Source organism: Xiphophorus maculatus, chromosome 7 (genome assembly GCF_002775205.1).
Source record: "Xiphophorus maculatus strain JP 163 A chromosome 7, X_maculatus-5.0-male, whole genome shotgun sequence".
Classification (NCBI taxonomy): Eukaryota; Metazoa; Chordata; class Actinopteri; order Cyprinodontiformes; family Poeciliidae; genus Xiphophorus; species Xiphophorus maculatus.
The window spans coordinates 1,775,029-1,789,208 of NC_036449.1; the positions used below are offsets into that span (position 1 = coordinate 1,775,029).

The following is a 14,180-nucleotide window of genomic DNA, read 5'->3' on the forward strand; positions in this document are numbered from 1 at the left end:
TGTGAAAAAATTAAGACATGACTTAAAATGATCAGTTTCTCGGATTTTGCTTTTTATAGGTATATTTTTTGAACAAAATGAACATTGTTCTTTTATTCTATGAACTACTGACAACATGTCTCCAAAATCCCAAGCAAAAATCTAGTATTTATTTGCAGAAAAAGAGAAATGGTCAAAATAACAGGAAATACACAGTGCTTTCAGACCTCAAATAAGGCCTGCACAAACAGTTCATGTCCATTTAGAAACAACAATAATGTTTTAACTCAGGAAGAGTTCAGAAATTAATATTTGGTGGAATAACCATGAGGTTTTCATTGGGCTTCAGTGCAGTGGTCTCTTAATTTTTTCCAGTGCTGTATATAGGGAACTGAAATTACTGTAAAACCTCTGTAAAGAATAAAACTAATAATGTTTTTGTTTTATTAATTGTCCACAGTCACTATGTAAATACATATATTTTAGTTTTTTTACTTTGTCTGTCTTTTTAAGAGAAGAAATTCTGAGCAATCAGAAGAAAGTCATGGTGGTCAGCTGACACAACAATTTAAAAGTTAGATTTAAAAAGATGTGAACAGGATTCAGAGGCAGATTAAAATAAGATCATGAGAGGACACCGGTGTTCGGATAAAAATAGGCCGATGATTGGATCTAAAATGTTAAAGTGCCTACGAGACGTGTTGTACACAAACACACACTCTGACCATAATGTAAGCTGGTGCTGGCCCTTGAGATAGGCTGTCCTTTTGCTGAACTCGTGAACACACACTCACACACACACACACACACACACACACACACACACACACACACAGATCACATGGTGTTCAGAGCTTCCCACTGAGATGACTAGACTCATGTCATAAAATAAACACACAGCAGTGTCTAACACAGTTAAACTGAAGTTTTAACAAGCATAAGCCTCCCAAACCAAAATACACAGACACACCCTGTGGCAAACATACACTGGAGATAAAACATCCATGCCTGTCCTGTTTGGATAAGTCTGTTGGTGTCTCTCAGTTGGTCCTCCCATGCTTCTGATACCACAGAGCAGTCGGCAGGTTCTGGCAGCCCTGATACTCTCGCTGCAACTCACTGTCTGTAAGAGGGGGGGTCGCATTACACGGAGCTCCTGCCAACGTCACGTTTAACAGGCCGGCCCACGGCTCCAAGAGCCGAGACATCCCATCAACCTGAAAATAACAGTACCAGTTTAAGATCAGATCAGTGGAATACCAGAGAAACAAAAAATAAAGCAAATGCATGAAAACTTGCCTTCTGCAGGTGGTCTAACAGACAAGTGGCAGCACTGATAGAAGACCAGCTGTTATCATCCCAGCCTGGGAACAGCCTCTGGGTCTGGTGGGACTGATGCTGGATCAACACCACATTATGGTGTTTCTGGGAACTTCTTAGCCTTTTGGACAAGACCCCACTGTAGCTCTGATCTACAAACAGGAGAACACGAGTGGCCCTGCAGCCGGCCAGGTCAGCCAGCAGTTCGCTCACTGAGTAGCGCTCCTTCAGGTCAGCCTGCTCGGGAAGAGGACAGGTAGAGCCATCAAAGCAACAAAACTGAAACGTCTGCACTGTAGCATGTTCTGTCAGTAGCATTAGTTTCAGAATAATGACTAAAAACAGCAAGTACATAAGTAAATGTGGGTTTGACGTGTCAGAGTCCATAAACAGAGGGAATATTTGACTAGAACTCTTATTTGACTGAAAACACAATTTTCCTGTTCAGGTTCAGCATAAAGTTGATCACCTTAGATGTAAAAATAAATTTCCTGTCTCCAACAGACTGTAAACTCTTTTAAATTATAAGACACCTGTCGCAGTAAACCTCAGTGTAAGGCTGGATTGCAGTATTAGATTTGGTGCACAAGTTAGCTCAGTTGTCAAATCCAGCTTTTTTTATTTAAAGACAACCAACCAAAGTAAAACCTTTTCTTTCTCTGCATCACTATTCATGCTTTTATCTGAATTTGCTTAGATCATGCTAAACTGAGCTTTATATTGGCCTCAGTCACAAGTCACTTTCTAGCCTCCAGTTGGTTTAAAATGCTGCTGCTCAGTTTTTAACCAGTACTGGGAATCAAGAGCACATTACTCCTGTTTTAGCATCTCCTCTCTGACTTCCAGAACATTTTAGGGTTGATTTAATTTTTTTTAAATCTCTGCATGTGTCTGTATGTATGTGTCTGACGTGCACCAGCTGCATGTACCCTCACTGGCTTAGGTCATATCAGTTGATGTTAGTCGTCCCGAAAGTTGAGAGGTGACAGGTTCTGTTACTGTGGAACGGTAACAGAACTGTTCCACAGTAACAGAACCGTTCTACAGTTCTGTTACTGCCCCAGAACTGTGGAATGAGTTAACATCACATATCAGACAAACTGAGTCTCTTCATGTTTTTAAATCTTCTTTAAAGATTGTTGTTTTTTTTCTCCCTGGCTTTTAACTCAGCTTGAAGTGTAGGTGTTTACAGTTATTGTCATTGTATTTGTATTCTTTGTCTTCATTTCCAGTTGTGGAAATCAACTCAATCAGTTGACCAAAGTCAATCAGTTGACCAAAGTAGACTTTGGCTCAAAGTCTACTTTGTCTAGTCTACTTTGTAGACCAACTGTGGTCACAGTAGACTTTGGTCAACTGTGTTGTTTTTAAATGCTTTATAAATAAAGCTGGAATGGAATGAATGGAAAATGACATTTTAAATTATGTAGGTTATTTAAAGGATCTTTGTCTCTTTTGATTTAATGGAATTTGAGGTTTTCAATATGTTTCTTTGAATTTCATGCATGGATGCAGGAGCCAGGAAGAGTGTGCCTTGTAAAAGCTTGCAGTAATTAGTTCTGACATGAACGGCTAGAAAACAGCTAGTCAGCAGGATTCAGATGTTTGATAGTGTGTATTTTCCTGGTACATAGTGCCACTTTATACCACAATCAGATAACTATGCTACTTTCTATTATTATAGAATTGCTATATGTATCAAATATGACTTAAAAGAAATGAGACTTTATGATTTAACGCTTTTATATTGGGCGTCTCTCTTTAAAAACTCCTGCTCTTTCTGAAACTCCACCTTCAGGAAGTCATCACAACATGGCTCCTCTATTAACCCTTTAACAACGTTTTTACCAGCGTTTCACTGAGAAGTAGCTAATATAATGAGCTCAGCAGATGCTCAGTTCCACCAGGTGCTTGCTAACTGCTGCTGGCTAGTCTGAAGGAGCTGAGTGAGTAAAAAGAGATATTTTAGATAATAATACTGCCCCTCAGAAACATATATTTCTGTATTACATTGCCCTGAAAGCAATACAGTATGTTTTATTTTAATTTCATTTGTATTACAATCCCCTGTTCTTTTATAAGAATATGTTTGTATGTGTATTTTCAGTTTTCACAGTGATCCAGAAGATCTATTGCATGTGATGCAATCTGCTGTAATAAAGAACTTTACAATCACTTGTCGAGGCTGAACTTTCTTAAAAAGCTGCTGGGCTGCTTCATTTTTGATTTAGGAGCAGAAATGCTTATTTAATAACAGAACACAATAATCTTGTACAATAATCAGCAGCAAAGTAAAAGGCAAGAGCAGCACTCAGGTACTACGAACTGTTACATGTTGCAGTAATAAGCTCATATCCTTGCATTCAGCTGTCAGTAAATCCTGGGATGTCAAAACAGGTTAAAACTTGGACAGCGCACATCATCCCATAGCAGACCAGTCTGTTTGATATCTGAAGCAGCCAAATCATTCAATGTAGAGGGTCAAAGTGGCTCTCACCACAGTAACATTTACATTAATATTTATGTGTCTCCTTCTAATGATGTTTTTTTTTATTATTATTGGCATCAACCATTGGCTGCTCACAATCCTCCCTCACTATAGTGAGCAATGTGTGTGTTTTGTTTCAGTGTTTCTCTTACGATGCCGTTCAGGTTGGCGTCCCACAGCAGCATGGTTCCATCAGTGCGTGTTGGTGAGTTCAGGTACAGAACCAGAGTGTCGGCACAATGCTGCTTCCGGCAAATGTATGACACATGGTTACGGATCACTGCCTTCTCTGTTGCTGAGTAGACGCCCTCTACATCTTCGGTGCACATAGAAAAGAAAGAAGAGGTTCAGCTCTAGTACAATTTTATGAGGTTTTGTTGTGCATTGTGTAATTTATTGCATTTAGTAGAATCTTTATCAGAGATTCTTCCTGTTTCCATCCAGACAGGGTGAAAAGAAAATACATCTTCTGTTTTTGAACTACTTCGTTGCTGAAATGTCCTACGCAAATAAACTTGATTTCTATGAGTTCTAGTATTTTCACATATGATTCTAGAATTCTTTTTCAGAATATTTTTCTAGAATTATACCGCTAATGGCTGCAGGATGTTGGAGTAGCTCTGTTGCCCTATTTCTGATTTATTCTTTTGTTCAGGATTTCTTTGTCATGGACACAGCAACACCAACCACGACTCTTTGCAGATACTCGAGTTGTGACAACATTTATTTTCCATTTAAGGTAAATAAACTATTTTTGAATTGAATTACTTTGAATATAAAAGACAAATGGAAATATACAGGTTTGAATGCTCTTGGGCCTAAATCCATCCCAGAATTTCTTTCAGCTATCAACAGTAGACGAGAGGTGTCCAAACTTTTCTCATGTGGGCCAAAATTGTCAAGTCAAAAGTGCTTGCAGATCAAAAAAATGTTGTTCTGTTTAGTGCTGCAGGATCAGCACTAAACATTTAGATTCTCTGTTTCCAGGTTCTGGAAGAGCTTCCTGAAAACATACGAGGTGCAGAAATTGTTCAGTCAATTAAATCAGGATTGAAATTTTTATTGTTCACGGATGCTTCCAAGAAAAGGCAAAAGCCTACTTAATCAGATTGTCACTTTTCTTATTTATATTATTACTATTTTGTGATAAAGTATTATTTGTCCCTGTTTTGTGCTGCGTAACTTTTACTGTAATTCCTGACTAGTTCTACAACCATTAAACTTTTAATTACAGGATTCTGAGTCTCTGCATAAACTTTGACATAGCTTTCTGTATCATAGAGCTTGTTCATTTCCTACCTAGAAGCTGTCCACTGCTGGCGAAGAAAGTGTTGATGTGATTTTTATGGAAACCATTGTTTCTGAGCATTTTGTAGAACTTCTGAAGATTCTGAGCGTGATGCTGAAAGGTCATCTGAGGCTGCCAACCGCCTGTACACACACACGCCCACACACACACATATATAGATACATAAATACACAGGCAGGTGATTAGAGTTACACTTCTCCTGTAAATAACACATTTATGACATTGAAAAAAATGAGCAGAATCCAATTTGCCTTTGGTGTCCGTTTCAGGTTTTGTCTTGTGTGAAACAGTCCATTGAGGTCTTTATCTAATGTATGTTGATACTTTTTTGTAATGTTTTGATACTTTATAGTTTATGATGTTTTGTTCAAGATAAACTATGAACTAAACTGTTATTAACATGGTGTAAGTCTATGATTGTGAAGTCCTTGAAGGTACTGAACAGCTTCCTCTGCTGTCACTGCTAAAACAGGCCGACTACAATTCTAAAACAGTGCAGAAAAGTAACGTTGTCGTTCCGAATTTCTCCTCCTGTCCACTGATTGGCCCAGTTGAATGTTTACCAGACAGAATCCGAGCAAGGGGGAGAAACCCCAGACTGTGTTGGATACCAGACGGTTTTTGAATGGAATTGCATGGCTACTTTTCAATGTGCCTCTCAGTGAAAGTTGTCTTTGCATCTTGACTTTGACTCCAACCTGTGTTTGTGCCCAAAATGCTGAAATAAGTTAAAAATACATAAGAACTTAATCAAAACTCGAACAACTTCAGTACCCAGAAGTTGTTGAAGTTATTTCCGATTGTGTCTAAAGATGTTTTAATCATCTGACATATTGATGACTGGGACAGAAGAAACATATAAATGGTCCAACCTGAGATGAGAACAGCATGGTCACAGGTCTGATAGAGGCGACAGGACAGGTGAGTGGCCAGTGGCTGCTGGTGGCAGCGCCTGGTGTTTTTATTGAGCTCACAGCTTGATACGGGCAGACTGGGAGAGCTCATGGGAAGCTGCTGGGGACACCTGGCAAACTCTGGGTTGTCTGTCAGAGGAGAAAGAGGAAAAGCTCAGAACAGGAAAACCATCACAGGGAAAGGTTGTCAAGCTCCAAAACAACTGGGCTCCCCATGAGGTCAGATCAGGTTTAACGTGCCCAGCTACAAACTTTTATTTCTTTGAATCTTTAACAACTGCTTTGGGAGCCAATGGCCAACTTGTTATATATAAATGCAATCATTTCATATAAATTGAAATGATTGCATTAAAGTATAATTTTGTGCTTTCTATTTAATAAGTGTTATTGGTTTATAAATGTTGTGTTGTTACATGTTGACATAAACATTCCTAAAAATATTTTCCTAAAATAACTGAATATTAACAAAACCAATTAAACAAACAATTACTTATTTTAATGGGAAGTCAAACTTACAGTACTTTGACTTACCATTCAAAGTAAGTTTGAGACTGGAAAAATACAGAAAAACAAAAATACAAAAAATGACAAACAAATATGCAAAACTTTAACAGCACAGAAAGTGACTACAAAAAAATAAAAAAAATATTTGAAAAACTACAGAACTTGGAAGAGTTTAAGCAATAGTGTTGGTTGCTTAAATGTTTCCATACATTGACAATGACCATGTGGATTTGGTCATTGTAATATCTTAAGACCTATTAATAATACAATGCTGTGGATAAAATAGAGATCATATCGAAATCAAGTGTTAGTTTTTATTCTCTTTGCTTTAAAGTTATAGTTCAGCTATAAAATCTAACCTCAAGTGTACACACAGCATCTATTCCACACAGAAATTATATATTAGTCCTTGGATGTGCTGTGGTGGTGCAGGAGTTAAGCACAACCCACATATGGAGGCCTTGGTCCTCGGCGCGGCTGTCACAGGTTGGATTACCGGCCTGGCAACCTTTGCCGCATGTCTTCCCCTTCTCTCATTACCCACTTTCCTGTCAATTAACTGTCCAATAAAGGCCACTAGAGCCAATAAAACCTTTTAAAAACAATAAACTATATATTAATCCAAAATGAAGCTATGTGGACAACATGTGGAAAATCTCAGCTCAACCCATCAGCATTCTTTGAATTTAAGAGAGAAAGTAGAATCTTTATTTAAATGCACTTGATCACCAGAACCTCATCAGCGTGAAGTGAGAGGTCAAAACCTTTCCTATGAAAACCAAAGTTTTGTCAGTTCTGTGTTAATACCAGGGAAGAAAGGCATCAGTAATGAAAGCAGCTGTTGTTTCTCGTCAGTCTAAAAGAGTTGAAAATCCACGTCTAAAATAAAACAGAGGTCAAACTGAATGGGGAGACACATCCGAGGAAAATCTCCCTGATGTCAGATTGTATAAGGCTCAGAGAAACTGCAAAAAAAATAATGAGCTCCATCTAAGCCTCTGCTGGACTCAGTTAGCACCTCTGCTAACTGAGTTAACATTCATGGCAATAAAATTCAAATGAATTACATGAATTCCTCTGTATCTAAAAAAATTCTTGAGCCAAACGTGAGCCCATTTGTCCAAGAGTGGTAGCTTGACTTTAACAGTCATCAACAGGACCATGAGCCCAAACGCTGCAGCAAGTCTGGAACAGAAAGGCTCTGTTTTTATACATTATGTGAAAGTCAGACACAGTGGAATCTGTTGGCTGTTTGTGTAAACTTAAAGTTAGTTTATAACATTTACAACTTGATGACCATTTTATTATATGCACACTGTATTTTGCTGCATATGTATCTTCTTAATGAAGTTTGACAAACACTAACAAGTCTGTGTTACATCAGACAGGGTTGTCATTAAATCTGAGTCTTAGCCTTTTTATTACACTGGGACAAAATGAAGCAAAGTGATAGCATGCTGATTACAGACATACATATTGAAACTGAGCGGATGTTTCCTCTGGTACTTCACTTCCCAGGGCTCAGTTGGTTTTGAGAACATGTGATGTAGATGACGGAACTTTTTCAATGCCAGGGTGCAATGTGACGAAGGAACAAGGTGATCCAGAAACCCCTCAGAAAGTAAAGTCAGTTTACCAAAACCAGGAGCAACATTTTAGAAAAGACATAAGTGGTATTTGGTTTCAGAATTCCCATAATGCATTCCATGCTATCAGACTACATAAAACAGAAAAACATAAATGCTGATATGAACAAAAGAAAACACAACAAGGAGAAACTAAGTAGAAAAAGCCATTAGAAATGTGTTGGCTGTATGGCGGAGTGCAGACCTACCAACACATTTGAGTTTCTGCGTCCAACTGCTGTCTCCGGCGGCAACCACCAGTGGCAGAAAGTGAACCTCACAGAAACCTCCGATGGTTCGTTCCAGCAGGCGGCTGCCAGCGGTGCCTCCACCCAGCGTCCCACCTGCCACCCGTCTGCTGCCAAACAGCCTCTGTGGACCCGTCTGGCGGCGCTTCAGCTGGTTCTGGCAGCGACCCTTCAAAGCCAGAGTCAAACACTCATCTCCTACAGGTGGGGAAACATCTTCCAGACTGAATAGTTTCTCACTGATTCCTGCAGTCAAAACATATGATTTGAACCTTCCAAAGATTTGAGTAACAGGGATCTATCGTTGATGGAAGGGTTACAAGGGTGTTGAACGGTTCTAAGAAATCCATCCAGTATGCCGTATCGTTGGCATCATAGCCCTGATGAAACTGGAACATTTTGGCCCACTATAAACGAGAAAATAATTTTGTGCTGATGAAATTCACATTCAAATCTTTCCATATTTTTTGTAAATTGCAACCACAAATTTCTGCAATTTATATGTTTTAGAAACAAAAATCTGAAAACTGTGCCATGCATTTGTAAGCACAAATATACTGTACATATAAATTGCAGAAATTTGTGGTTGCAATTTACAAAACATTTGGAAAGATTTGAATGTGAATTTCATCAGCACAAAATTATTTTCTCGTTTATAGTTCTATATTTTTCAGTAAATTTATGTGGCGTTTTGTCAGATATTGTGAAAGTCATGCAAACTCATTCACCGCAGCCAGCCCAGCAGGAGGTACTTTGCAGCATGAGCAGATATGAATAATTGACAGAAGAATGTTCGTGTGACACTGGGGCAAAGTGACCTTAACATCTGGCCTTAACGTTTCTCACAGCAGGAGCTCAGAATCTTTGACACACCTCTGTGTCCCTTCAGATATCTTCTACAGGAATGGGTCCATAGTTTGCCTTCTGTTAACGCTCAAGTTTTCTGCATAGATCAGCTGGTTTCTATGGAAAAAAAACTGAGCCTAGAAATATCGAGAAGATTATTACTACTATACCATATGTAATAGTGTAATGCATCTTTCTGGGAGGCCATCTGCATAGAACTTTTACTTTCTTTTCCATGTGACTAAAGCAGGGCTTTACAATTTGATTAGGAATTTATTCATAGTACGTACACAAAGCATGTAGTTTTGCAAAATTAGCAACAATTGAATGTCATGCTGAAACAGTCACAGCTACACTTACACCTTTCAGATGCTTTGAGTGCTCTCACTTGCTGTTGACCTTGAATGTTCAATCAGAACATTCTTTTACCTCACTGAACTGTGTACCTTCACAAGGAGGTAGGTCTACAGTCTGGTCTTTATAAACTGGCTTTTTGTGGCTGGCAGAATACTGAAGGCTCACCTCTCAGCTTAAATGTGTATGAGACCATCTATAAAGAACCCTTACAGGTCACTAGAAAAAAAAAAGCTGAATTATGAAAAAAGCTCAACCACAGATCTATGAAGACATAATATCTGGATTTAGGGTCTAAACTGGAAGTGATTGTGTTTTAGGATAGACAACTATGCAACTTTTAGATGCAGTCCTGGTCCAACCCACCTAAATTAAATGACTGAATTAGCTAGTCACCACGTAGTTAACTTCTATATTACTGACATCAGACTTCATTTAGAATGTTTTTCTGGACACACCACAAAAACATTATATCAGCCATTCCCATTCACGTTCACACACAGTGTCAAGCTGCAGAACCGTCTGCCCTTTGTACCACCATCAGCAGGCGAAGTGTGTGATGTGTCTTTACACAAGCACAGAAATGGACAGAGCAGGGGCTCAAACCGGCAACCACCGAATACAAGACAAACTCCTACCACCACTGAGTGACTGAACACAAATGCACATTTTTAAGATTTTGATTTGAAAACATATTTGAAAACCTTTTATAGTTTCCTTCCACTTTGAAGTTCTGCATAACTTTGTGTCGCTCAAGCACACAAAAGCCCAATAAAACACAATTAACTTTTAGAATTTAATGCAACCAGATGTGGAAAAAAAAGAAAAAAACTTTTTGCAGGGCATTGTACTGAAACACAAGTTAAATTCTGTCACAGCTTTAATTGCACAGTATGTCTAACTGTTCAACTAAAGCTGCGCTAAAACACGTTTCACCACAGGACTTAATACAGTAGGTATTATGTTCACATACACCAAAATATGCTACAAACAGAAAACAACAACATTTTATTGTCAGAGAAGAAGACCAGGATATTCAACACTCACCCAAGTAAATCCCATCCAGGTGGGAACATTTCTTCTTCGTCACGTTCATGTCCACATAAAAGAGGACCACAGGGTGTCCAAAGTTCTCCTCTGGTGATGGATCCAGAACCAGAACAACATCATGGGCAGAGGAACTGTAGAGGGGCTGGTGATGTCTGTTCAGCATCCGCCCAACACTGAAGCTTCCCCTCAGCTTGGAGCTCAGCATGCCACTGGAAAAGTCAGGCAGGATAGCCAGGACTTTGTTTGAGGGACCTGGAAGAGCAGAACGTTGCAACTGAGTTCTCTGACTTATTGAAAAGGAGTCAGTCATATGAGGATCAGTGAAATATGTGGAAGAAGAAAATACAAAACAAGTCCATTACATCGGATCTTTAAATGCAGCAGACAAATCAGACTGAGGTTCACTGTGCATGACATGGCCACCATCCATAAAGATTAAATAAATATGACATGAATATATGTATTGGAATTCTTAATGCATCTGTTATTATCTCATGGGAGTACACAGCTCCGGTCCTGTTCCAATGTCCAAATAGCTGCTGCACCTGCTGCTTTACAATAAAAGGAGTACAGCTTTCCAAAATAAGACTCAGGTCAGATAAATAAATCTGCCAGTAGAAAGTAGAAGCTCCCTGTTCTCTGGCTCTGGAGGGCTGAACTGGAGCCATGAATACTTTTACAAACCAATTAAAATCTCTCAAAATCAGTTCTAAAGCGCAGTATTGCCTCACTCTGCTCAGATAGACCAAGAATTCGAATAGTGAACTATAATCAGTTCAACATGTTAAAAAACACATACTACAGTCTCTGCATTGGACTGGAAGAAAAACAGTAAAAGTTGGTGATGTTCTTAAGATGATGAACTATATTACCGGTATTTGTAACAATTGTAGCATCATGTTAAAAAATCAGATTAGGATAATAAAAAAAATCCAGATTTTTCACTTTTTTTCTTTAGACTTTTTTTCTTTATTGGCACAAACATTGTGCCAATAAATAAATCAGTTTGATTGGTAGATTGAATTGATGCATTTTCTACATAGACAACAACATAACATTTAAAATACATTTAACAAGTTTATAAATTGTCTTATGGCGTCAGGAGGCAGAAAATACAAGCATAACAGTAGAGATAAAAAGGATGGTCAAATTTCATTGGCCAACATTAAATCATAAATTTGTATAACTTTTTTTATTCAAAAATGTTGTCTTTTAATTATTTTGTTGTCCAAATATCCAAACTCTTAACATTTTTGCACAAACGTAAATGTAGATTTTTGGCTTTACAGTTTTACAAATTCTGTAAAAGTTGTTTTTTATTTAAAAAAAAAAAAAAAGAAAACAATTGATATAAATGAAAAGACTTACCACTGTGTTCAAATACACTGATAAATAAATACTTCACATTCATGCAAAAAGTCAATTTGGATGGTTTTGCTCATTATTCTCCTTCAATTATCAATAATAATAATAATAATAATAATATGGTTTAAATAGAAAAACACCCATGGAGACTGTACAAATCCAGCAATATAACAAACATAAATTAAAACAATTATAACAAAGTCTGTCAGGCTGAATGTGAACATCTGGACCAAATCCTGACTGATTGTTACTCATTCTTGTTTTTCTACTACTTTTTTTTTTTTGCTCAGCTCCCCTATTTTGAGCAGCAGTTTCTTGTATATCCATTATGGATGATAAAAAGATCATTTTAATTTGTTAACACAGATAGAAGTACTGCCAAACATTCCGCTTCTCAGATTGACAAGAGTGTTTTCAATTGGAGTTTGCTTCACTAAATATATTAACTGTAATTAAATTAAGTTAGTTGATCATTTCTGAAATAAACTTTCAAAACTAATATCTGGTTTACCGTAAGGGCAGTAAATACACATCTGATCACTCTGCAGAATGCTATAAACGTGAGCAGCTGTTTGAACGATGCCAGCTGTCTGGTACAGTGCGATGCTTCCATCTGGTCCTACCTGCAGCGCTGCGCTGCTCCGACATGTACACGGCCACAGAGGACAGCGGCAGGTGGCTGAGCCGTCTGCAGTCTGCCTCAGACATGGAGGACATGCGCAGGCAGCGGTCCAGCTGGTCCCACTGCAGCACCTGGAGCCCCGAGCGGACCCAGCGGTCCAGCCGGCTGAGGGCCACGCTGGCCGCAGGGGCCAGAGAGGGAGCAGGGTGGAGGATGGAGGAGAGAGCAGCAAGGAGCGTGAGGAGCTGCATGATCAGGCTCAACTGTTTCTGTTTATCCTTAATGGGTTTTCTTCTTTTTTTTGCTTTGTTTTTTTCACTAATGCTTTGCTTCTGTCATTTCTTCATTTTTTTTTACAATTTCTTCTTAAGCATTCCAGTTCCAGAGGAATTTTTTTCACTTGTTGTGGAATCTTCTCTTTTCTTCTTTATGTTTTCTCTTTTCACGTTCTGTTCCTTCAGTTCTGAATTCTGATCTTTTATTTCCTTCTTGTTTTTTTATTAAGAAAATCTCAAATGAGAAATGGATTTGGATTCTCTTCTAAGTTGAAATTCTTCCTTTGCTACTCGCTTGTTTTATTTTTGCCTTTATTTCATCAGATCTGATCTGAATTACAAATGTCCAGCAGCATGGTTGGGTGGCAGTAACTGTCCTTCTCCTGTTGTGTCTTTGTTTAAGCCTTCTGTTCTTAGCTTTTATTCATTCTTGAAAAAAAAAGTTTTGTAGTTTGTGACCAGATTTCTTCTCTCAGTTGTGTTGTATTTGGTTTGGAACCAAAGACAACCAAAGAATTGTTCCTCTTTTCCCCTTCAATGCTGTTTTCTTCTTGTTGTTTAAAAGAAAAAAGATCCCAGATTGCCTGCAAATGTCAAAATGAAAACTTTTTTGGTTTGGTCCACTGGTTCTGTACCTCCTGGTCTTTCTTTGGACTCGGAGAAGCTTCAGGACCAGAGCTAGTTCAGAAGAAGTCAGAAAGTCCTTGGCTTTTAGAAAGGAGAGTTGTCTGTCCTGCAGGTTGTCCACAGCTGCCTCTACTGCTCACAGTAAGTTTGTCTACCGTTTGCTGCTCTCTTTAGCTCTCTCTCTTTGCCCCTCTCTTTCAAAAACACACACACATACACGCACTTCTCTCCTCCTCTGTCTGTGAGGTTTGACATGCGACAAAGATGGGAAGGAGGACTGATGAGATAACACGATGAAAAAGTCAGAGGGAGGGAGGAATAGGAAAGAGGAGGAAGGGTTAGACAGAGGGCTGGAAAATAGGTTAAAACATGAGGTAAGTAACCCAAGTGACATGAAGATGTTCAAAGACAGGAAAGATGGGGAGGAAGAGGGGATGGGTGAAGAATTAAGTTGAAAGATGGACAATGAAACAAGGTTTTGACAAAGAGGGAGAAAAATCATTTACTGAAAGTTTGACAATCAGTGCAAGTAATGAGAAAGGCAAACATAAAGAAATGAAGAAAAGTCTTTAACCATGAACAAAATAACAATAACCAAGGAGTACAAAGGATTAAAATGATGCTAAGTATCAGTACTATTAATAATTTGAAAAG

The 14,180-nt window shown here is 38.4% G+C and overlaps 1 protein-coding gene across 1 annotated transcript; it reads right to left on the reverse strand.

The window, feature by feature from the left end:
- Positions 1-159: 159 nt before the first annotated feature.
- Positions 160-12,946, reverse strand: LOC111609261. The gene is made up of 8 exons (XM_023336575.1): positions 12,626-12,946; positions 10,635-10,889; positions 8,349-8,585; positions 5,969-6,139; positions 5,087-5,218; positions 3,940-4,103; positions 1,279-1,536; positions 160-1,196 (listed from the first exon to the last, which is right to left on the reverse strand). Exons 1-8 carry the CDS (start codon positions 12,873-12,875, stop codon positions 1,020-1,022), a joined length of 1,644 nt encoding a protein of 547 aa, XP_023192343.1. The 5' UTR covers positions 12,876-12,946; the 3' UTR covers positions 160-1,019.
- Positions 12,947-14,180: the final 1,234 nt, after the last annotated feature.

Bases quoted from the DNA above. Each gene is read 5' to 3' on its own strand.
- LOC111609261 (XM_023336575.1), bottom strand. From the start codon at position 12,875: ATGCAGCTCCTCACGCTCCTTGCTGCTCTCTCCTCCATCCTCCACCCT. The intron at 8,586-10,634 runs GTGAGTGTTGAA...CCCCACCTGTAG, and splicing joins CCTGGATGGGATTTACTTGG to GAGATGAGTGTTTGACTCTG. The intron at 4,104-5,086 runs GTAGGAAATGAA...TGTGCACCGAAG, and splicing joins CAGCAGTGGACAGCTTCTAG to ATGTAGAGGGCGTCTACTCA.